The 21404-nt window shown below is 34.4% G+C and overlaps 5 protein-coding genes across 55 annotated transcripts in view; 3 read left to right on the forward strand and 2 right to left on the reverse strand.

Annotated features, from left to right (window-relative positions):
* LOC123314337 (Down syndrome cell adhesion molecule-like protein Dscam2) overlaps window positions 1-8174 on the forward strand; it is a 69083-nt gene extending 60909 nt beyond the window's left edge. For 42 of the 50 annotated variants that reach the window (XM_044899580.1, XM_044899577.1, XM_044899576.1 and 39 more), the window contains 9 exons: window positions 28-186; window positions 1305-1475; window positions 2023-2124; window positions 3153-3371; window positions 3491-3790; window positions 4165-4176; window positions 5007-5070; window positions 5708-5713; window positions 5876-8174. In XM_044899580.1, coding sequence (XP_044755515.1) covers window positions 28-186; window positions 1305-1475; window positions 2023-2124; window positions 3153-3371; window positions 3491-3790; window positions 4165-4176; window positions 5007-5070; window positions 5708-5713; window positions 5876-5945 — 1103 coding nt within the window. In that variant the 3' untranslated portion in view covers window positions 5946-8174. The remainder of the gene's footprint in view (window positions 1-27; window positions 187-1304; window positions 1476-2022; window positions 2125-3152; window positions 3372-3490; window positions 3791-4164; window positions 4177-5006; window positions 5071-5707; window positions 5714-5875) is intronic. The other 8 variants (XM_044899575.1, XM_044899556.1, XM_044899569.1 and 5 more) reach the window with 8 other exon arrangements.
* Window positions 8175-8988: 814 nt separating this feature from the next.
* Window positions 8989-10835, reverse strand: LOC123313767 (histone RNA hairpin-binding protein). Of its 2 annotated transcripts, XM_044898775.1 has the most exons (5): window positions 10816-10835; window positions 10650-10753; window positions 10163-10596; window positions 9393-9509; window positions 8989-9330 (listed from the first exon to the last, which is right to left on the reverse strand). In XM_044898775.1, the coding sequence occupies exons 2-5, from the start codon at window positions 10716-10718 to the stop codon at window positions 9201-9203; spliced, it is 750 nt and encodes a 249-aa protein (XP_044754710.1). In that variant the 5' UTR covers window positions 10719-10753; window positions 10816-10835; the 3' UTR covers window positions 8989-9200. The 2 variants fall into 2 exon arrangements, with proteins under 2 accessions (XP_044754710.1, XP_044754709.1); XM_044898774.1 differs by lacking the exon at window positions 10816-10835 and having other exon boundaries at window positions 10650-10809.
* Window positions 10836-10952: 117 nt separating this feature from the next.
* On the forward strand, window positions 10953-12479 carry LOC123313766 (palmitoyltransferase ZDHHC23-B). Its single transcript, XM_044898773.1, has 4 exons — window positions 10953-11182; window positions 11234-11764; window positions 11850-12026; window positions 12097-12479. Exons 1-4 carry the CDS (start codon window positions 11067-11069, stop codon window positions 12344-12346), a joined length of 1074 nt encoding a protein of 357 aa, XP_044754708.1. The 5' UTR covers window positions 10953-11066; the 3' UTR covers window positions 12347-12479.
* Window positions 12480-12880: 401 nt separating this feature from the next.
* Window positions 12881-13278, forward strand: LOC123313906 (protein PET117 homolog, mitochondrial). The gene is made up of 2 exons (XM_044899008.1): window positions 12881-13026; window positions 13082-13278. Exons 1-2 carry the CDS (start codon window positions 12935-12937, stop codon window positions 13215-13217), a joined length of 228 nt encoding a protein of 75 aa, XP_044754943.1. The 5' UTR covers window positions 12881-12934; the 3' UTR covers window positions 13218-13278.
* Window positions 13218-17964, reverse strand: LOC123313905. Its single transcript, XM_044899007.1, has 10 exons — window positions 17722-17964; window positions 16246-16521; window positions 15883-16191; window positions 15520-15786; window positions 15245-15443; window positions 14908-15042; window positions 14638-14813; window positions 14302-14540; window positions 13950-14157; window positions 13218-13523 (listed from the first exon to the last, which is right to left on the reverse strand). Exons 1-10 carry the CDS (start codon window positions 17777-17779, stop codon window positions 13279-13281), a joined length of 2112 nt encoding a protein of 703 aa, XP_044754942.1. The 5' UTR covers window positions 17780-17964; the 3' UTR covers window positions 13218-13278.
* Between the last annotated feature and the right edge of the window lie 3440 nt (window positions 17965-21404).

The raw sequence follows: 21404 nt of genomic DNA on the forward strand, positions 1-21404 counted from the left end.
TGTGACGTAGGTTTTGTTTGGTTTCAGGTACTATTGCCCCGGCACGTGAAATTCCCAAAGAAGATACATTACAAAACATCCTGGCCAACCTTAACCTAGTAGTTCCTATAGCGATGGGCGTATTCTTTATCATTGTTGCCATTATCCTACTTTGTGTGTTGAAAGGGAAAGGAAACTATCACAAAGGTACAATGCCCGTTTTTTATTATTATAGGTACCATCGCTCCAGTGCGGGATTCGCCCACTATCAAATTGTTGTTTCCGTGGATTCCTGAGTGGGTTGATTGGAATATTGCAGTTCCTGTGGCAACTACTGTAGTTGTTGTTGTTGTCGGAATTGTTGTTGTCTGTGTCGCTCTCTCAAGGAGAGATGGACCAATGACCACTAGACTAAGGAGTGACTGTATGTGTTTCAACAATGTTTACAAAGTATACCTGTACACACCTCCCGTTGTTTCTTAGTTCAAAACGTTTGTTGTAGTGAAGCCTTTCTTGAAATACGGGCGCTGAACTATTTTTCACAACGAACACACTCTAAGAAGAAAAGTTCAAATTGATGCATGTACTTACTTTTTTGTTTCCAAGTTTCAGAAGAAGGCATGTAGAACGGACAGTGTTAGTACTGATGGTGGGCTTATGCGGCGTTCCTAAGAGCCTAAGAGAGTATCCAATCCAAATGGCATATGGCGTTCACGTGATCGCTGTCTTCCAATTAGATCGGTTCCTTTCCTACGCCTTAGTCCTTAGGAACGCCGCATAAGAGATTCTATGGAACAATCCGTTTTAAAATGAATGAACTTTTGAATGTGATTGGCAGATGGCGATCACGTGAATGCTACCTGCCAATTTTATTGGATCTTTTCTTAGATCTTAGTTCTTAGGGACGCTGCATAAACCCATCATATACAGTTGTTCCACTGAATTTTTTGAGATGAGGGAATAACAAGTTATGTTATCGCCAATTATGAGAAATATTCATTTAGGTACACTGTTTTCATTTAATGAATGCAATTATCGAAAAAAGATGTTCCACAATGGATTTTATAGAGACAACTTCGGTTTTATTGATCTGTTTCCATTTTGGAGAACAGAATGATCAAGAAATCACTCTCACAGTTTTTAAGACAAAGAAATGAATTAGCTAATGGATTTTTCATCGAGAAGACATGAAACTCCCCAAATCTAGCACACACCACCCACTCAACCAACACATTATACTTTTTTTTTCTTTTTTTTTATCGTCTTTGAGTGTTCGATGTTTCCTCACTGTCTTCAACATTGAACTTATAATATATTTTCTTCAGACGACGTTGTCTACAACCAATCTGTAATGAATGCTGCTTCTACGTTGGATAAACGCCGTCCCGATTTGAGGGATGAATTGGGGTACATTGCACCCCCTAACCGTAAACTACCCCCAGTTCCAGGCTCTAATTACAACACCTGCGACAGGATTAAGCGAGGTACCGGAATAAGTAAGGCTTGGCTTTTGCTTCTTTAGCATGCTTTTTAAGTTCCAAATTACAGAAAGCTTGGGTGCTTTTCATGAAAGCGCTTAAAAAGACTCTCAGGGTGAAAAGGTAATAGACAAAACGAAGGGGATTAAATAAGACATTCTCTCAAAAAATAGTTACATACTTATATTTGTTTAAAATATAATTTCAAAACTTACCCTGAAATTATTTATTTGAAATGTAGGACCTCAGTATGCCCATCAAGCTCTGTTGCATAATTTTAGAAACCTCTAGGTTTACTATGTCTACTATGTAGAAATTTATCATTATATTCGTTACTTGAAATAGAATTTCATTTCATACAGGCGTAGTCTATTATCTTTCAACTGCTTATCATTTTTTTCACCATATAGGCTGTCTATGTTAAGAGCTGTGTGGTTTCTGAATGTTAACAATACTATTTGTGTCGGTCTGTTTATCTTTATTTGTCTTTAATTACTACGAGCTTGCGATGATCCACAAAGTAGTAGTTAGTATAGTTTACCTTATTGTTTAAATGTGACTGTAGGAGGTCATTATCGCACACATTCAACCTGGGATCCTAGACGCCATATGTACGAAGAACTGAGGACTCACAGAGGTTCAAATGAAACTGTTCACACACACAGAGGTAATAACAATAGGAATGGTTTGATTTTAAAAGATGCTTGTTGAGATTTTGAACAAATTAATTGGTACTTCTTTATCCCCCATAATAAGGTGTTGGATGCGTTTATTCTGTACAGATATTCATGACAGATAATCTTGAAAGTGTCCATTATCAAATCAATTGAAATGGATTTTCGCATATTGATTCCTGAGCCCTTCTTTCAATTTTGACCATTAATTGGTCAATTTGCAATTCAATAATGATGAAACCATAGGTTTTCACATTGTCCACATCCATTTCTTTGCTAAATAAATTATCTACCAATTCAGATATCAATTCCTGGTCATTTTTTTTTCTTGTTAATCTGGTAGTGTCCCTAGTTACGTCTTCATCCCAAACTCGGATGTTGGAATTTCTTCAGGAAAGTAAAGTTTGATATTATTCCTATAAATTTGTGCTTAAAATACATACTAACACACATCAGATTTCAAGTAGAGCTTCTTCAGCAAAATCGTAAGTCGATTGGTTATGTTAGATCTGGTGCGTTTGTCTGCATGAACTAACTTTTTCTTCCATATATGCATGTTTATATAACAGAGTTGTTCCAATATTAAGTTGTATATTTCCTGAATTAATTAGTCAAGAAATTATTGATACACTTCGCTTCAAGTTTCTGATTCACTTCCTAGCTCAATCTTAAAGAGTTATCTTTAGTGTTGCTTCGTGCTTACCTCAATTATGATGAAAATTATAATATGTGTTTCAGCAATCTTGATATACAGGGTCTTTATAAATGATTGCAACAGCGCAGTGTGCTTTGAATCATTCTTTACCGCTTATAATCGGCGGTCATTCTAATGATTGTATTCTCAATTTTGAGTGAAATTTCGAGAAATTATCGAAATCTCGGAAATGAGAATATTTCAACGCCTACTGCGATGTAAACCCTTTATAATAACTGTAAGAAAGTATTCAAAATCAATCATTAATCATTTTCCGTTAAATCAGTTTGAAGAATCAATATGTAAAAGCGTTTTTAAAACTTAAAGGTTTGGATGATGAGATCTGCCCCTACGCTACTTTCCACCTACTCGGCTTCAGAGAAGAAATGGATCCTACGAAAGCCATGCAGTTCCAAACCTTCCCCCATCCCCACGCCGGCACCCTTGGACCCTCTGGTATGAACACACCCCATCAGATGCATTCCCGATCAGGCTCTCAATCGATGCCTAGACAAAACAGGAGATACGACAGAGTTGGATCTCAAGGTGGGTTATATGCGTTTTTCATCGGACAATTTAACATAATCTTCTGGTAGTGGTGTAGTTTCAAACTACAGAAACTCATTTGTACGCTCAATAAACAAGTGCGGTTTTTGTGCTTGCAGGTAACGGAAGCATCTACTCTCCTGGTCCAGAATATGACGACCCAGCCAACTGCGCACCGGAAGATGAACAGTACGGATCTCAGTACTATGGCGCCCCCTACGATCATTACGGAAGCAGGAGCTCGATCGGACGCAGATCACTTGGATCCCTGAGGCTCCAACCCACCCAGAGCAGTCCAGAACCCCCACCACCACCACCACGCAACCACGATCAATCTTTCAACGACTCCAAAGATAGCAACGAGATATCCGAGGCAGAATGCGATCGCGATCAGTTGATCAATTCGAGGACCTATGGCGGTGAGTAGTAACCTGTAGGACTGTTATGATAGGTTAACCGCGCCCAAGGTTACCTACTGTGCGCCTAGTCTTACCCGATGATCTGTGTTGTGTTTAATGCATGATTGGTATCATGCATTAAACACAACACAACCTTCCTTGTGGAAGGTCTTGTATCATGTGTTCAACAATCTAACAACAATAATCAACACTCGAATATTCACAAAAGAATCACTGAATGATCATGAAAACGCGAGTTGTTTTGTATTGTTTCTTATACAATCTCTTTTACAAAAAGATAACTTATGATAATCGACTAGTTTCCATTTAAGTTAAATTTAAATTAGGCTTATCGACTATTTGAGAGCACTTTTAAATCAGAATTATGTTTTCAGAAAGTGACCAGGGTAAGTGAATTGTTTGAGCGTGCTCTATTAGGTTTAGGTGGAGTTCCATCAATTCACCATACTTACATATGAATCTAATATTTCTAACTTGGCTGAAGGTTAATGTTGGTACACATACGAATATAAAAGAAATGGTGCTACTCAATACAGATGGTGAAGAACGCGAACGTGTCCTTATGTGTCCTAACATAAAACCTTTATCTTTTCTTCGTTACTTTATATGGCATGTGTCATTCATTTTATGTGTTAACTGCATGATGTTCATGTCTGATGTGTTTTAACTATTTGTGGGTTTCATTTTCATTGTGACAGTGTTTAAAATTCATTTAACATAATGAAAGAAAAAACTAGAAACGAAAATATTATGTCCGAGGTAAAATTATTCAAAAAAAAAATAAAGTGGACAAAGTATAATGCTGACGTAATACAAATAATCATTTCTTTTGTATGAAAGAAATTTCTTCCGAAATTTGGGAGATTTGATCACACTTTACGCACCAAATTAATTCTCTTTCACTGATACCAGAAAAAGATTCCAACTCTAAGCTCGGCAGAACGTTTCATTCCGAATCCTCATTATAAATTTTCTTCAATTTGTATGAAACGTTATTCATTGAAACAGATATTTTCCTTTTTATTATTATCATGCGAGAAACATTATTCCGGTGATCTAATTCGCTGCTACTCGTGCACTCTCAAACTAGTTTGATGTTGTCTTTTTTTTTCGAAATGCAATTTTTTTTTTTATTAGCGTTCGTTTTTATTTTTCATTCTATCTAGCTGTCCTTGTGGTCGTGGTAGTTCATGTGTGGTTTGTTTTAATTTTTCAGTATTAAGAGGTAACTCAAAGGTGGATGGCATGACCCACGAAGAAATGAGAAAACTGATTGAGAGGTCAGTACTTAACATGGAATAAATTATGTAAGATCCTCATTGTTAGGATTCATCTGTAGATATATCACTAACACTCTATTGTTCAGATGTGAAAATTCAAACATAATTATGGAGTACACTCGATGATTCTTTACACATACTTTGTAAAAAATAAGATTGAATACAACTTACGTCCAAAATAAGTACTATTCAGTAAATGTCATTATTATTACTCAAAAAACGAGAAAAAAATCTCATTACGCACTGATAATATACTTTATCCACCATCAAATCACATGTGATTAATGAACCATTATTCACTGATGTTCTGTCAAACATTCATCAATCACTTGTGATATAAGAGCCGTTATTCATCAGTCTATTAAACTTCAAGGTTAAAATCACAGACAGGAGGCTCTGAACATATATTGCTATATAGCGATATTGAAATTTCCTTTGAGGCACTTTTAAATATTTCCACTATAAATACAGTATAATACTTAGTAAAGGTCCTACACATAATGTGTATAGAATCATCAAGTGCTTGAAACCAAAGGAAAGTTCATTGCACTGCCATCATCAACCATATCATCAAATCCAGACTATGTTGTTATGGATTATTAATTTTCAATTTGTATTTTTCTATCCTCTCAAACAGGAAACTGTAAGTGTTTTATGATAATGCTTGTTTGTTTTGTGTTTAATGCGCTTCTTTTTGTGTTTAATGTTACTAACAATACGAATTTATTCTAGTTCATTGACTTTCGATCAACAATATGAAATTTCAGTATTGTATCTAATTTTTCTTGTTATTTTTCTGTTCTAGAAACGAAACAGGGAAAACCTCAACAACAAACGGTGGACAATTCACAGCCTACGATACTGTGGCAGTGTAATTTGTAAATCTAACAAAATCAATTTGTTCGTCGATGATTTTATACTTATGTTTCACAGCTCGTTTACATATGTTCCGATTACTCTTCTGCTTTAATTTGAGTGGTATTGTTCGGTAACATATCCCAGCATTTTTATGAATCTTTGAGACTGAACTTTTCGGATTTAATCCTTCCCCCTTCTTTTGGTAGCACAAATTCGATTCTATTTGAATATGTATCGGATATTTTATCGAATAATTTCCTCGAAAATTTAAATGTGACACAGTATTTTTTATTCGTTGATTTGAAGATTTTGATGGGCCTTTTTCATACGCGACACAAAAACAGAAACTGAGAATTTATCATTTTATTGGAATATTTTACTAGTAACGGGATGAAACGAATTGAAATTGTCGCCAATGGAAGAAGGTCTTACGACTTTGACTAATTTGATGATTTTATCCTCAAAATTTTTGAGACGTTCGATTGATAAATGTTTTGATTTCAAATTTTGGCTGTACGAGCCGCTCTTATGAAAGCGTACACAAATTTCCAAAACGGAATTTGGAAATTATTTATTTATGTACAGCGGCTCAATGTATCATGTGATATTTTGAGGTTTGTGACTTTTTTCACCTCTTGTATCCCTTCGTTTTTTTTTATATTGATCTTTTTCTGTAGTCTACAGTCGGTGCCAAAATTAGGAGTGTTTCGTTTCCAGTTTTCCTGTTCGTTCTATCCAACTGTAGGCGTGGTTTTTTTTGTACAGTTAGCTGTTTTAGTTGTGTTTTGCTTCATTGAAGGTTGTTTTTTTTTATTGAAAATTTAATAAAGGGTTGGCGGAATTGCATTGGACAGTTTTGAGGATGTTGCTTGGTTGTCAGCACAACAATGAAGGTGCCATTTAATTTCGACGTTGTTCGAATTACTGCAAGTTTTGTTTGATAACAAAGAGCTCAGTACTTTGTAGTGGGACATTGGCATCTCGTAATTTATCAAAGATTGAATTCCTCGTCGAGGAATTTGAAGAAAAGATAATATTTGTATTTCGAATAGAAATCTACTGCCCTACGAAAACATATCTTTTTGGAAGGTGCGAATTTTCTTTATACTCTGTACTCGGCTCTCTGCCGCTTTGTCTGCTGAGTTCAACCAATCTGCTGAATGCTTCTTATCGGCTTCTTCACTGCTTGTACACGTAGTAATTCGAAAAGCGGCGAAATTGTAAAGTAAAATTATAAACGAAATTGTATAGTTGTTCAAAGCGGCTAGGATAATATTAATAAATGTATGAAACCTATAATATCTATAGATATCTTTAATGTAAACGATTTGACTATATTAACAAAATCTGTAACATGGTTAAACAATGCAGAATTTAAAGTCAATCCTTAAATACTCAACAGACGTGAAGCTTGAAATTATTCTTTAGTGTTAAATATCTGTAGTGAATAATAGATGTACTTTTATCCTAACTTTTACCAAAAGTGGCATTTTAGACGTTACCTTCCAAATTATCTCCTTCGATTTTCCAGTGATGCTCTCACTATATCTTTCACAACATGCAGTTGATTGAGTTCCTAAAGTAGTTAACAATCCGATATAGTATGTTGATTAGCAGCTTAGATATATTATTCGTTGGCTAAACGAGTTGTGTATACGGAATTGCAATTATTTTTTGGGTATTTCCTTTGTCCGCGGGCGATTTCTTTTTACCATTTACGGCAGTCCTTTTTTTTTATATATTTAACACCTGCACTTTGAGTAATATAGCAACAGGTTCCCTACGAATTCGTTGGAATCAAGCAACGCAAAATTTTAATCCTTGAAACATTGATGGAACAGTTATATTTGAGGAAAATGTTTCTATATTGACATCAATTCCCTATAGAATCGTATCAAAATCTTACTGGTTCAAAAACGGTTTTTTAATTTTGTGATGATGGTTTGAAATGCCATTATAGGTGTATTATTATAAGTGTGCTACTTGAAATATATATCCAATAGATATTAAGTATATGATATTCTTGAATTATATCTTATTGTATTAAAATAATCGCCATGTGCATAATATCTTTCACATCCCTAACGTCTTTTGTAATTAAGTTTCGATATGTATTTAATATATATTCTTCTTTGGAAAATATGTGTAATTGTTTGAACTTATCGACTTGAATTGTATTAATAAGGATTTCGCTTATATACCAAAGTAATTTTTTTGGTTGATGAATAAAAGTCAAACAAATTGTACCCATTTCATTTCATTTCTGGACCTTCTACCCTAATTAGCCAATTGATAAGAACCGATTCCCAAGAATATAATTTAATTTTATTAGGATAATAGATCTTTAAAAGAGTTGCTCAAGATATTTGTTGATTCCTACAATTGGTGCCGGTTTTTTATTTGAGTGCAAGAGTTATACGCAAAAAGTCGGCGAATTGATGAAATAAATCCTATTAATACAAGCCTAGATCATTTGTGATCTAAATTTTCGGAAAGCGATATGTTTCAGTTTAAATGCGAGTATTTTTTTGACTTGAGGTAAAACCAAAATAAATCATTTCACCAATAATCACCTATAAAAATAATCAAGATGGCGGTGGTACCAACCCCTGCAGATCGATCCGATTTTATTAAAATCGTGCGGAAAACGACATGAGCCTAGGGAAAATGAAACAGATGACTAAACATCCATTGTTCAAAATGGTTATGAGTGTATTGACAACTACTTGAATATATAGGTGTATTTGCGGGTAAGGCAAAGTGTAGAAAAATTGCGACACTGAATTTGATGTGTTTGTGACGTAGTTCGTTGACAACTGCTGCTGCATTTTAACCTCATTTTCATGTTGGATAATGCAAAGATGTAATATCTTTAGGATAATAGACTCGGTCTTCGAAACCAGCCTGTATATATTCCCCCTTATATAAATTCTGAACTCAATGTTTTCCAATCTAACAGACTGTTTGTATGCATCAAGCATCGTTCGCGCGTTTCTTTCCTACTTATAATAATATATACTACAAAAAATAAATAAATAAATCTATATTATAAAAAAATAGTCGTTCGAAACTGGTGTTTTATTTTAACATAACATTGCCTTACACAGCTCAGATAATGTTGAAATCTCCTCAATAAACAATAAGCACTTCATCTCAACTATGAAATAAATAAAGATGATATTTATTGTTAAAACAGTACACGTCAATAAGACCAAATATAAAATATCTTCTATAACATAGTAAAATAACCTTAAAATTTAACTGCAATGGTCTTAGTCGTCTTGTGGTGGATCGTATTTATGCAACTTCAATCTCCACTGCTTTATGAGACCATCAAAACCTCTGCGGGAATACTTCAAATATTTATTTGGTGTTTGAGGATCTCCTGCTTGTCTGTTGTTTCTAGAAATGATTTGATGAGCATTGAAATAATTTGATTATTCAAATCAATTCTGAGTTGGTACCTTGGCACTGTTCTTGTATAGACATCATAACCAATTGTATTTTTGCCGTAGTCTATCTGTTTCTGGCGTCTTTGTAGTACTACAGGATCAGTTTCATATTCGACATTTTTGCGTTTCCTGGAAAAAAAAGTAGAATGTAATATTTTTTTTATTATAAGACTATGTTACGCATAACCTCAATTATGAATTGAGTGTTGCATTTTCAAAATTTCATCCATTATCAACTTACTCTTCATTCTCTTTACCCATATTCTAACTGCATTTTCTAAATAAATCTACATTTCAGTTCAATTGGAAGTGAAGTGATTATTTGATTTTCAGTCAGCATGAAATGATAATTTCAACAACTGATTTTCAATCTATAAGAAAATTCCAATGAATGAAAAAATAACATGGGAATTAAAATGGTACCTATTATTTTTAATGAAAAAAGAATTAGAGAAAAGGAGACATTAACAATATAATGAAACAAATTAGAATTCAGAATTGAAACTGACATGTCAACAAAAGAAGTGTCAAAGTCAAAATATTAAAATATGCAAACAATAAAATTGTGTGCATAACAATAATACTATCAAGATAAATTGGAACAAAACTCACTAATGACTACAGTACTGTAACAATGAGTAATTGAAAATTAGAATATGAAAAAACTATAAAGAAAAGCAGTTCCAGATAACACAACATAACAAAAATATGTTATATAAATAAATAATCAAATTTATATTTGTAATGAAAATACATCTCATATATGAAATAACTCTACTTACGTTCCCTTACTTCTGTCAATAACTTCATTTCTGCTATAGAAGGATGTGCCTGGTGAACTTACTTCAGTATTTCGTTTGTAAGGGGACTGTCTCGTCTTGTAGGGAGATTCTCTAGGAAAAACTGTGCGTTTTGCACTTTTTCGTGAATTAAAATCCACACTGTGGGTAGTATGTTCCTCTATTTCTAACTTAACCGGCGTCAAGTATTGTTCCTCATTCTTCAAATCCAATTTATCAAAAATATTATTTGGAAAGACACTATCCTCGTCCATTGAAATAGGTTCTTGTTTCACTTGAACACATTCTGCATATGTTACTTGTTTACGTTTACTAAATATATTGCTACAGTCGTTATCTTCAATTTCAATTTTAACTCTGACATTCTCATATTCATCATTTGGTTCTTTTTTCACTGTGGGTTCGTCAGCCAAGGCCTGCAAACAACAATTATGCAATAAAAATAAAAAAATCGGTTGAGTACTGATACCTCATCAAAAATTCGTGCATTCATTAAAACAGTATTCATTGAAAGTCTTTTTGTACTTGATTGACTCATTTTGATATTCCTCTTTAAGTTTTCCTAGGCAGTACCTGAAGAAAAATAATTTCTTTACCACTAACTTTTGTTTAAAACACACACTTAACAAACTAACCAGTCAACAATTGATCGCAGCTTTTTCTCGCGGGAAAATACAAGTCAACAAAGATTAATAAACAATAAAACTTGCTCGAATGAACTACTTATTTGATCTAATAAAAGAAGTTGATCGTTGACATTACCAAACAGGTTAATTTTTGACATTACAAAGTTAGATTTGTTTTCATTTAGCATTACAAACAGTTTAAATTTTACAACCTAGAATCAACAGTTGTAAACTGCAAAAACTCCTTAAAAATCTATGGAATGAGTGATGAAAGGGAACCCTTGTGTTGTTGTGAATATTATGATAAAGATAAAAATCGCAGTCACCTTTTGACACTATGCTGTTTCTGTGAAGATTTAGATGAAGGATTTGAAAGGTGATAAGTTTTTGTATACGTTTTCGATTCATGCAATGTGTTGTGTTACAGTTTTATAACGGGCAAAGGTTTTCCCCAGAATCGAAAGCATAAATTTATGGCTAATTTGCAGGATCGCTTGAGAATACCTTGGAAAGGTGGTGCAAAAGTAATTGGGATAGATGCTTTACTTCCAATTATCATTTTGCCAGTTATTTTCATCATAGCTGCCCAAAGTTTATGGTGGACAATTTTTTCCTTTTCCACAATAACTGTGTTCTTATTGTACATCTTCAGAGTTCTCATTCAAATTGCACCCACAACCAAATTCTTCTTCACTTGGACTATTACTTCTATAGTCATTTTGTACATTGTTTTTGAATTTGTTGTGATACCTTTATTAGAGATACTTTTGGAAGAGAACATTGCTTTGAGCTTACTAATTGCAGCCTTTTTATTTTGTCTCTATACTTTGAGGAATAGAGCTAACCAGTTTCATAGGTTTCAAGATGATTCTGAGACACTTACTAAACCAGGAACAAGATTTCATAATTGTTCCATTTGTCATACTACTGTACCTGATAAAGATCATCATTGTATATGGTAAGAGTATACTTGAGTAAAGAAAAAATTCAGATGAAGAAATTGAGGCATAAACTATTTATTATTAATTATATATTATTTTCAGGTATGACTGTTGTATTTCTAGAAAGAACCAATTTTTATTCATATTATCTCTATTCTTTGCTGCTGCAGCTCTACTGTACAGTTCTAATTTAACTTTAACTTCAGTATGTCATCCTTTCAAACTTTATGAGACAATTCTTCTCCCAGATGATTGTTCAGAAGTTTATCAAGCTTTTGAGTGAGTATACTCCCTTATCAAGGCAGCAATTCACTTCCCCTATCATCTTTAATTGAATTTTTTTTTTCAGATTAGGAATTTCCTTTGTGTCAGCTATATATAGTATTGCATTGGCAGTTATCATCCTCATTATATTGATGCAACAAATATTTCTAGTATCTATAGGTTTAACAAGAAAAGAGTGGAACAAACTTCCCCTGTCTTCAAAATGTTTACTGGGATTAACCAGTCGAAGACCTCATAACAGAGGATTCATCAAAAATTGGACCCGTATTATTTATTGGACTGAACCAACTTATAGCATAGTTAGTCAAACATGAAAAATGTGGGATATCTTTTTTTCATTATTATGAAATACACTATTTTTCTATGAGAAAATATTCTGAGGTTAAAATTAAAATTTTATTTTTATAATTCTAATGAAAAGTTGCAATAAATAGATATAATATAGTTTTCCAGTCTATTTAAGGATAACCCCTGACTGCATGGGCGTCACCATAAAAATCAAACAGGAAAATCACGTGTTTTAGGAGATTTTCAGTTTGCCCCTCTGGCCCAACGGTTGTCGACGGCCTTGTATGATTGCAAGACAATTTCTGTACTCGCCAAGTCCAGTTTGATGCAAACTCAATCACCGCGTTTAAGAGGGATGTGCTCTGATTTATATATAAATAAATGAAATCCTCATAATGGTTTATAAAAAATTGCTATCCTAAGCTTATATTGGTTTAGGCAAAATTTTTCCTCATCATGATGAAGAAGAAAATAGTTCCTCAGAAACCATTGTCAAATATGTCAAAAATAATTATCTAACCTAAAATATTTGGTGTATAATTACGAAAATATAAATAAAATTGCTCCTTTCTAGTTTTTTCGTTATATGTAATTCCATTTAAAGTTTCATCGCGATGTCGTTTTTAGCTAAATTAGTTTTGGGTTCGTCTTGCTTATTTTCTGTTACTGTTATTAGTTATGTACATTATAAACAATCTGCGGATAGGTACTTTTGAACAGTTGAGCACTTCATCTCCATATTAATACCATGAGATTTACAGGCAACAATTATATGAAGGTGTCCTTCGTGATAATGAGAGAAGAAAACGGAAATCAGAGAATGTTCATATATTACAACAACAACAACTGTTAACAGAGCAACTAAAGAAGGAGGCGTTGTCAGAAGAAACTACTTGATTGTTTTTTAATTGTTTAATTCATTGTATATAGCGTTCTTGAATAAATTAGGAAAAAAATATTACTGCACTTCATCCCCACTGTCTGCCCATCGCACTCTTCGTGAATCTAAATTGCTGTCCCCTATGTCGAAGTTTTTATTATATTCATCGTAGGCTTGTCTCAGATATTCTTCCTGGTAATACTTTTTGTACTTTCTCACCATTATGATACAAGCTATAGCGAAGATGATTTGTATTAGAACCCACGAGATGACCAAACCAAGGAGCAAGGAATAATCTACACATACTTCATTGGTTTCATAATCTGTAACAGATGTGATTTTAATTCAGAAGGATTCTATCGAAAATTTCATTAATTTCTCAAAATAACTCAGCTTTCAGTCACACAACAGACGGATTGCAGCCATTACTGCACTTTTTGCTTTCGTTTTTGCTTAGATCTTTGCAGATAGAGCGAATTGAACTTCAAAATCGGCCCAAACTGGACAGAAGACGCGCATCATTTTGTCTTCCTTCGCAAGAATCTGCGCATGCTTTGTTCAAGAACTACACCTTATATTCCTATTGTCTCCGCATGCGTATCAGGTTGTTTTTGTACAGTCATTTGGTGTAGTTCTTGAACAAAGCATGCGCTTGAAGGTCCTATAGTGGGTGTTGAAGATATTGCCTCAAAGCCATAGCCAACCCCAAACAAATTATACCTTATTTCCTTTTTGGTCAATCAACTTACTGTATCCTGCAACTAAGACTTTATTACTTCCGAATGCGAGTCTGTCAGGTGAAAGATTATTATTCCTAACAACCACCATGATTTCCAATGGCCTCTTGTAGAACTGTGAATTTATCAATTCGAATTCGGTCCTGTTTATACTCTGTATGGTTCCATTCAGCGTTTTATACTGACCTCTCTTGTGTCGGCTATGATTTCGACAATCAACCTAAAACAAGATTTTGGCATTCTCTTGACAAATCACAGAAAACTGATTGATGGAATACTGAAAATGTTGTACGAATAAACATCTTCTCTATCCAGGGCTAGAATGATAGATGTGCACAATATTTTTTGACTGAAAAAACCTTACTTCAGGACACTTTTCTGGACAAAACTGTACGATTACGCTGAATCTAACAGCAGGGGATGACGAGAACTTGAACGCCTGAAATGTTCCAGTTAATGTTGTCACGTTGTTCATTCTTGATTTAACCATAGGAGGAAATACGTTATTGTCCACTGGGCATCCTGAATCATCCAGTAACATAATAGATTCGCCACCATTTTCGGTCATGGCGACCAAATGGCTTACCCATATATCGAAGTTGCCTGGAATTAATATATGTGTTGAGGTTTCTCTACTCACCCAAGAAACTCCTCGGAGTTAAACAAGGTGTTTTCACCGCATCAGAAAAGATGCGCCTACCTTTTGTGGAAGCTTCAATGATGAGGTCAACGTCTTGTCCTATCTGAATATCAGAAACTTCTTGTTTGCTATAGTGATCAACCAATTTCATTTGGACTGAAGGTCCAGAAGGGGTTCCGCCATCAGATGGAGAATTAGTAGAATTTATGAGGGAACTGCCGTTATCCGAGTGTATCCTATTGAAAAATATTACTCAGAAATTTCATTTTGCTGCCCTTGCTACTACACTGGAATGTTATGAATAAAGTTGCTTATGAATAAGATACTCACGGAGCTACCGTAACACCAGTCCCAACGACTAGTTTTGAATCATTGGCAAAAATACAACCAACTTTTATCAGTCTATCTCCCTGCATTTGGACAAAACTATTGTACTGAATGATCAAAGATCCACTTAGTAACCTCCTGAAAACAGGTGAGGGATCGTTCAAATACATTAAGCTATAATCTGTTTTCAACTGTAACATCAACATCAAGAAACGAAAAACATTATATAGGTATACCTAAAGTCTTTAATTTGTACCTTATATCTATTTTTAGATGAAGCGTATTATGTGATTTATTGTGTAAGTACTGTAAAGTTTATCAGCACCAATAAATATATTACCTGTTATCAGGGGTGGCAGCTTCTGTGATGCCACACTGACTAGTAGGCAGAGGTAGTCTTAAACTAAGAGTTTTAAAACCTTTGCCCTTGGTGAAACATTCTGGGTGATCTGAATACCCTTGCATGTAAATACGTCCTGAGAAATTAGTTTCGGGCCTGTAATCTATTGTTATCGAGTCTTCTGTACATGTAACTGTAACTGAGAACTAATATTCAGTATTGCAATTGATATACTTTTGTAGTTTTTGGGTTGTTCATTACGGTTTTTTACTGACCATTCAAACATTTGGCTTTCTCGTAATAGAAACCTTTCCTGGACTCTTCCAACAATCTGGGTCCGTTAATTTTACTATCTTCACTATGGATCAGACAAGTGAAACCAGTTTGAGCTGGTTTCAAACTGAAACCACGACAATGGAAAATTGTAAGTTTGTCGCATATCTCTTCACATTCGCTCTTGGACTTTTTCTCGTAGATCAGATCGACGTGCTGAAGCAGCACATCACCGTATTCTTCGTATGCGCAGAAGGTGTTTTTGGAACCTGTACAAGAAGAGTTTACAATAGAGAATACCTCCTATGAAATAAACACATAGACAAACCAAAGAGAAAAATGATTCAAAATTTGTTGAAAATTACCGTTGTAATCACTGGAGCACTGGTTCTCAAAGTATTCCTCCACGTCTCTACCTACCCTGAAACCGCTTGGCGACAAGCGTCTGTCACTATCACTCAATGTGCAAGTACCCATAGCCGAAAAGTTCTCATTATAATTCGCATTTTTCACCCTGAACTTTGTCGATCTACACTCGAAACTCTTAGAGGAAAGGCAGTTTTGTTCGCACTCATTTCTAGTCACTTTTTCCGGCAGTGTTTTTGTATCGTTGCCTATAAGGATGGCACCAGGTATTCTTTCAAACTTCCAGAGCTTCTCCGGGCATGGATTACCTTCAAAAATACTTCAATTGATTGAGATTTCGAATTATACCACGAAAATTTTACCTCTTAGGCATATTTTGACGAACCAAGCAATGTTATTATCTGGAACAATACCGTTTTCGTCAACGGAATGCCGATACCAATAGCAAGTCGACGTTTTATAATCTAAAATGAAACTCCTACAATCCTGGTTACTTTGGCACTTTTGAATACAATCTACGGTTACTGGATGGCTGTCGTTTCTGTGCAGAAGTAAGGGTTTATTTTCATCGGAGGGTTTGTACCCTAAGACTTTTTCGAAGTGAATATCGCCTTTATCGCAGTTGGTCGTCTTGTCACCTAGAAATTCGAAAAATATCGTGGTATAACGAGAGAAAATGGGTGGAGTTATGGTGGACAGCCTGTTCAGTTGCTCTCAAAGAGTCTCAAGATCATATTTCAGTAGCAAAAACCTTTGGAAGTAGCATATGCTTTCGTAGACTCAGTTTTAGATTATATAGGTACTTTAATAGAAGAATTGCTCAGTTATTGTTACCATTGTGAAGACATTGGAGTCTGAATGACCAGTATAGGAGAATATTCAGGATATAGAGAATAATGCTCGATATTACTTATTCTTTTCATGTTCCGATTAGCCATCGAACGACCGAAACAGCAGAAAATCCAATCAAAAAAACAATGTTCGATTCATAATTATGCATAGGTGGTATGGTCAACATTCAATGCGCTGATATCCATTTCTTCTGAAGGTTACAGCCCATTATCTGATCGACACGAAGTCCTGGTAATGTATAGTGAATAAACTTTCGATAAACCGCATTTAAGTCATGACGCATCTATTTCAATAGAAGGTATAGTTTTCCCGGTACACCCATCAACGTTATTGTGATGGATATGCAGGGTGATTTCTGATTGAAAGTCAATATTGAAGGAGATCAATCTATGCTTGATTCCAACCCCAAGAGTTTTGATATTTAATTCGACAAAAAAAAATTTTTAAACTGTATTTAATGAATTATTTTTATTTTATGCATATTGATGATGAATTTGCATGAATTTCCCTGAGGAAATCAATTCTCTAGTTCTAATATGTGGTGCCAACAGTTACATTATGATGCCTATTGGGTATTTTCAATAAAGAAATAATAAGCCAGAGACTAGTGTTGCTTCATTCACAAGAAATTATTTTTATGTTTCTTTATTTCATATGAAACAGCAATTTTCATATTTTAAACTGTCTTTAAAACATCTACACTAGGTTATTCTTGAGCTACATTTGTATTTGAGCAGTATAAAGGTATAAAAATAATGAGTATTTCTTCAATGAAGAATTATAAGCCAAAGCTTAGTGCTTCTTCCATAAGAACATCATGCATTATCTTTGAATTATCAAAACTCTCGAATATAGACCATTTTCATGTATCTACGTTCAATTTTACCTTATCTTCCATGACCAATACATCAGTTTACTAAACCGTTTTTTGATGGAATAAAGAAGCAAAATGATCCAAAGCAAATTGAAAAAAAAAATGTACTCACCAAAAGCGAACACGGCAAAAACAACTACGCAAAACGAAATCTGTATCACTCTCATCATAATCCAACATTATCGAAAAATCAAGTCGCAACAATTTGTTTGCTGTCCGTATTTACGATAGAAGCGAGGCAATAAACTGAACCATAATATTCGCTTTTACGCGCTAAGAAAAAAATGCGACACCGCAAGATTCTACTGTCTACTGTCTACCAAACAGGAGTAGGTACCCACCTGTATGTATGCATGATTTGTACAGAGGTACATCAATACCTAATACTTTTGTTACGTAAATATGTGTAGAATAACCTTGTACTATTTGTCCCTGTGCAGTTGCATATATAGGTAATCACCCATACAGCACATGACGTCCAATGGACGTCCATTTTATATCCAAATGAAGTACAAACGTCCACGGACCTTATATGGAAGTCCAATGGATGTACATTTCGGGACATTTACTGTACGTTCATAAATGGACGTTTTATGGATGTCCATTGTACTTTAAATAAGGATGTTGGACAAACATCCATATACGTCCCTTATTGGACATCCTTTGGATATACAAATCTGGATCTTAATTGTACAATCAGAAATTGTACCTTAGTGTACGTCCATTCAACGTACAATTTTGGATCAACGTGAATTATCCATGAATGTACATCTTTTGGATGTTCGGATCTGGATACAAATATGTACTTCCAGAAATTGTACTTTTCTGTACGACAACTGGATGCATCATTTTTTACTATCTATAATTATTCATTTCTCAACATTCGTAGGATGTACATTTCTGGACATTTACTGTACGTTCAAAAAAGGACGTTTTATGGATGTCCATTGTACTTTGAATAAGGGATGTTGGACAAACATCCATATACATCCCTTATTGGACATCCTATGGATATACAAATTTGGATCTTAATTGTACTATCAGAAATTGTACGTTAGTGTACGTCCATTCAACGTACAATTTTGGATCAACGTGAATTATCCATGAATGTACATCTTTTGGATGTTCGGATCTGGATATAAATATGTACTTCCAGAAATTGTACTTTTCTGTACGACAACTGGATGTATCATTTTATAGTATCTATAATCATACATTTCTCAACATTCGTAGGATGTACATTTCTGGACATTTACTGTACGTTCAAAAATGGACGTTTTATGGGTGTCCATTGTACTTTAAATAAGGGATGTTGGACATACATCCATATACGTCCCTTATTGGACATCCCTGGATATACAAATCTGGATCTTAATTGTACTATCAGAAATTGGTACGTAAGTGTACGTCCATTCAACGTACAATTTTGGATCAACGTGAATTATCCATGAATGTACATCTTTTGGATTTTCGGATCTGGATATAAATATGTACTTCCAGAAATTGTACTTTTCTGTACAACAACTGGATGTATCATTTTCTAGTATCTATAATTATTCATTTCACAACATTCGTAGGATGTACATTTCTGGACATTAACTGTACTTTCAAAAATGGACGTTTTATGGATGTCCATTGTACTTTAAATAAGGGATGTTGGAAATAACAGGAATGTGTATGCAAGGATATACCCTTGTATTGCTGCCATGTCGGTCTCGGCACTCTCGGCTCTTATTGAGAGTAGGTACATACTGACTGTGTTGAAACCCAGATGTTCCGCCCTCTCATAATTATTCCTTTTTTTACTCTGGAACTTTCGTCCCAAAGACCAAAACATTTATTTTTTGAGTTTCATTTCAGTAACACACAGCATAATATTGAATCAGAACAGAATATCTAAGAGAAACTCATTAATCTGTAATCAGTGGATTTTGAAGTGGACTCGACATATTTTGTAAATTTGTGAATATTTTGGCTTTAGCTTGTTGAACTACATTTGAGGTATAGTGTCTAGTTCTAGTTCCAGTGTGTGGTGCATATATTTGATAGAAACGAGGTGAGTCAAAGTTTTTATTCTTGAGGGAAGTGGCAAATTTACGTGTAGAGAGAAAAATATAATCTAATGGGTAGAAATGTTGAAGGAATTGAATGTTGAATGCTTATACGAACAACGAATGTTCATCTCTGTTTCATGTTAATTTGATGATTTCATTAGTTATAATTATATTCATACTATCGTAAAAAATATATTTTTGTCTTTTCACAACCATGAATATCAATTATTTGGTAGGGGGACAACAATATAATAATATGAAACGGAATTACGAGAAAACATCCAGAAATTCAATTTTTAATAGATATTATCACCATTCTATTATAATTATAGTATGGTGATGTGTACTATGATATGACAACAGCAAAATTTCAATGAAATAAATTTACAGAAACGGCCATACACTCCAGTAAAGGGGACAGGAAGGAGATAGAAGAGGCTATTTCTAAATGGGTTGGAGGAGCAACGAAGAGTGTATATATACCTATATATCTGCTTCTTTGATATTCAGTTTTTTATAGTTTAGTTTTTTTTGCTTAGGGGCAGTAGTCCAATGTTCAAATTATACTTGTTATTTATTTTATTTTAATTTTTCACATAAAGATGTGGAATATTTCCAGGCATTTCATTTTTCAATAATCCCAATTTCCTTATAATTATCAATAAATATATGTATTGATAGGTGGGATTTTAAAATACCCTTTTCGAATCAAATTTAAAAAATGCTAACCCCAATAAAATGGGCATTTGAGACTCCCAAATAACGTCCACTTATGTACAATGAATGGTCCAGAAAATGTCCGAACCTTACTGGATTCAACATCCTATGGACGTACATACAGGATGTACAATGGACGAACATACAGGTATGTCCATAGGATGTTAAATCCAGTGAGGTTCGGATGTACAATGGACGTACCTGTATGTTCGTCCATTGTAAATCCTGTATGTACGTCCAATGTACATCCTATATGTACGTCCACTGGACATCCTGTATGTATGTCCATTGTATATCTTGTATGTACGTCCAATGTACATCCTGTATGTACGTCCAATGTACATCCTGTATGTACGTCCAATGTACATCCTGTATGTACGTCCAATGTACATCCTGTCTGTACATCCATTGTACATCCTATATGTACGTCCATAGGATGTTAAATCCAGTGAGGGTCGGACGTTTTCTGGACCAAACATTGTACATAACTGGACGTACAATGGATGTCCGTCATGTCCATTTTGTACGTCCAATGGACATTCAATGGATATACATGTGCTGTATGGGCAGCATCGTTTAAAATAATCCAAATCAAAAATATGATATGGAAGGAAGGTTTCGTTTCGTTATTCTCAATAATATACATTTGAAATTGAAAAAATTATAACTTCGAGCTCCCCAAAAATCAAGAGAGGGTTCCAAGAGCTCAGATGCACGTATTTAGTTTCGGAAATATAGTAGTAATAGGTTTAATTAATCTTATTTTTTTTCGAGAAGTGAAAAATGTTGTCTTTCGGTTTTCTGGTGAAGTAATCGGGTTTACGAGAGCTTACTAGTACAGATATTCGAAGAATATTTCTCTAAGTTCTCAAAGAGCAACCCTTCTGGTGATAAATCTCGAAATTTCATCGACCATTCGGTCTTGACGAATTTTTGAGAGACCCCACCTTTCTGAGAATTTTTTGAAGGTCAACTTTCGAGTCGCGTATCTTCCTGGAAAATTATCATACATCCGAATGTTACA

Source organism: Coccinella septempunctata, chromosome 5 (assembly GCF_907165205.1).
Source record: "Coccinella septempunctata chromosome 5, icCocSept1.1, whole genome shotgun sequence".
NCBI lineage: Eukaryota > Metazoa > Arthropoda > Insecta > Coleoptera > Coccinellidae > Coccinella > Coccinella septempunctata.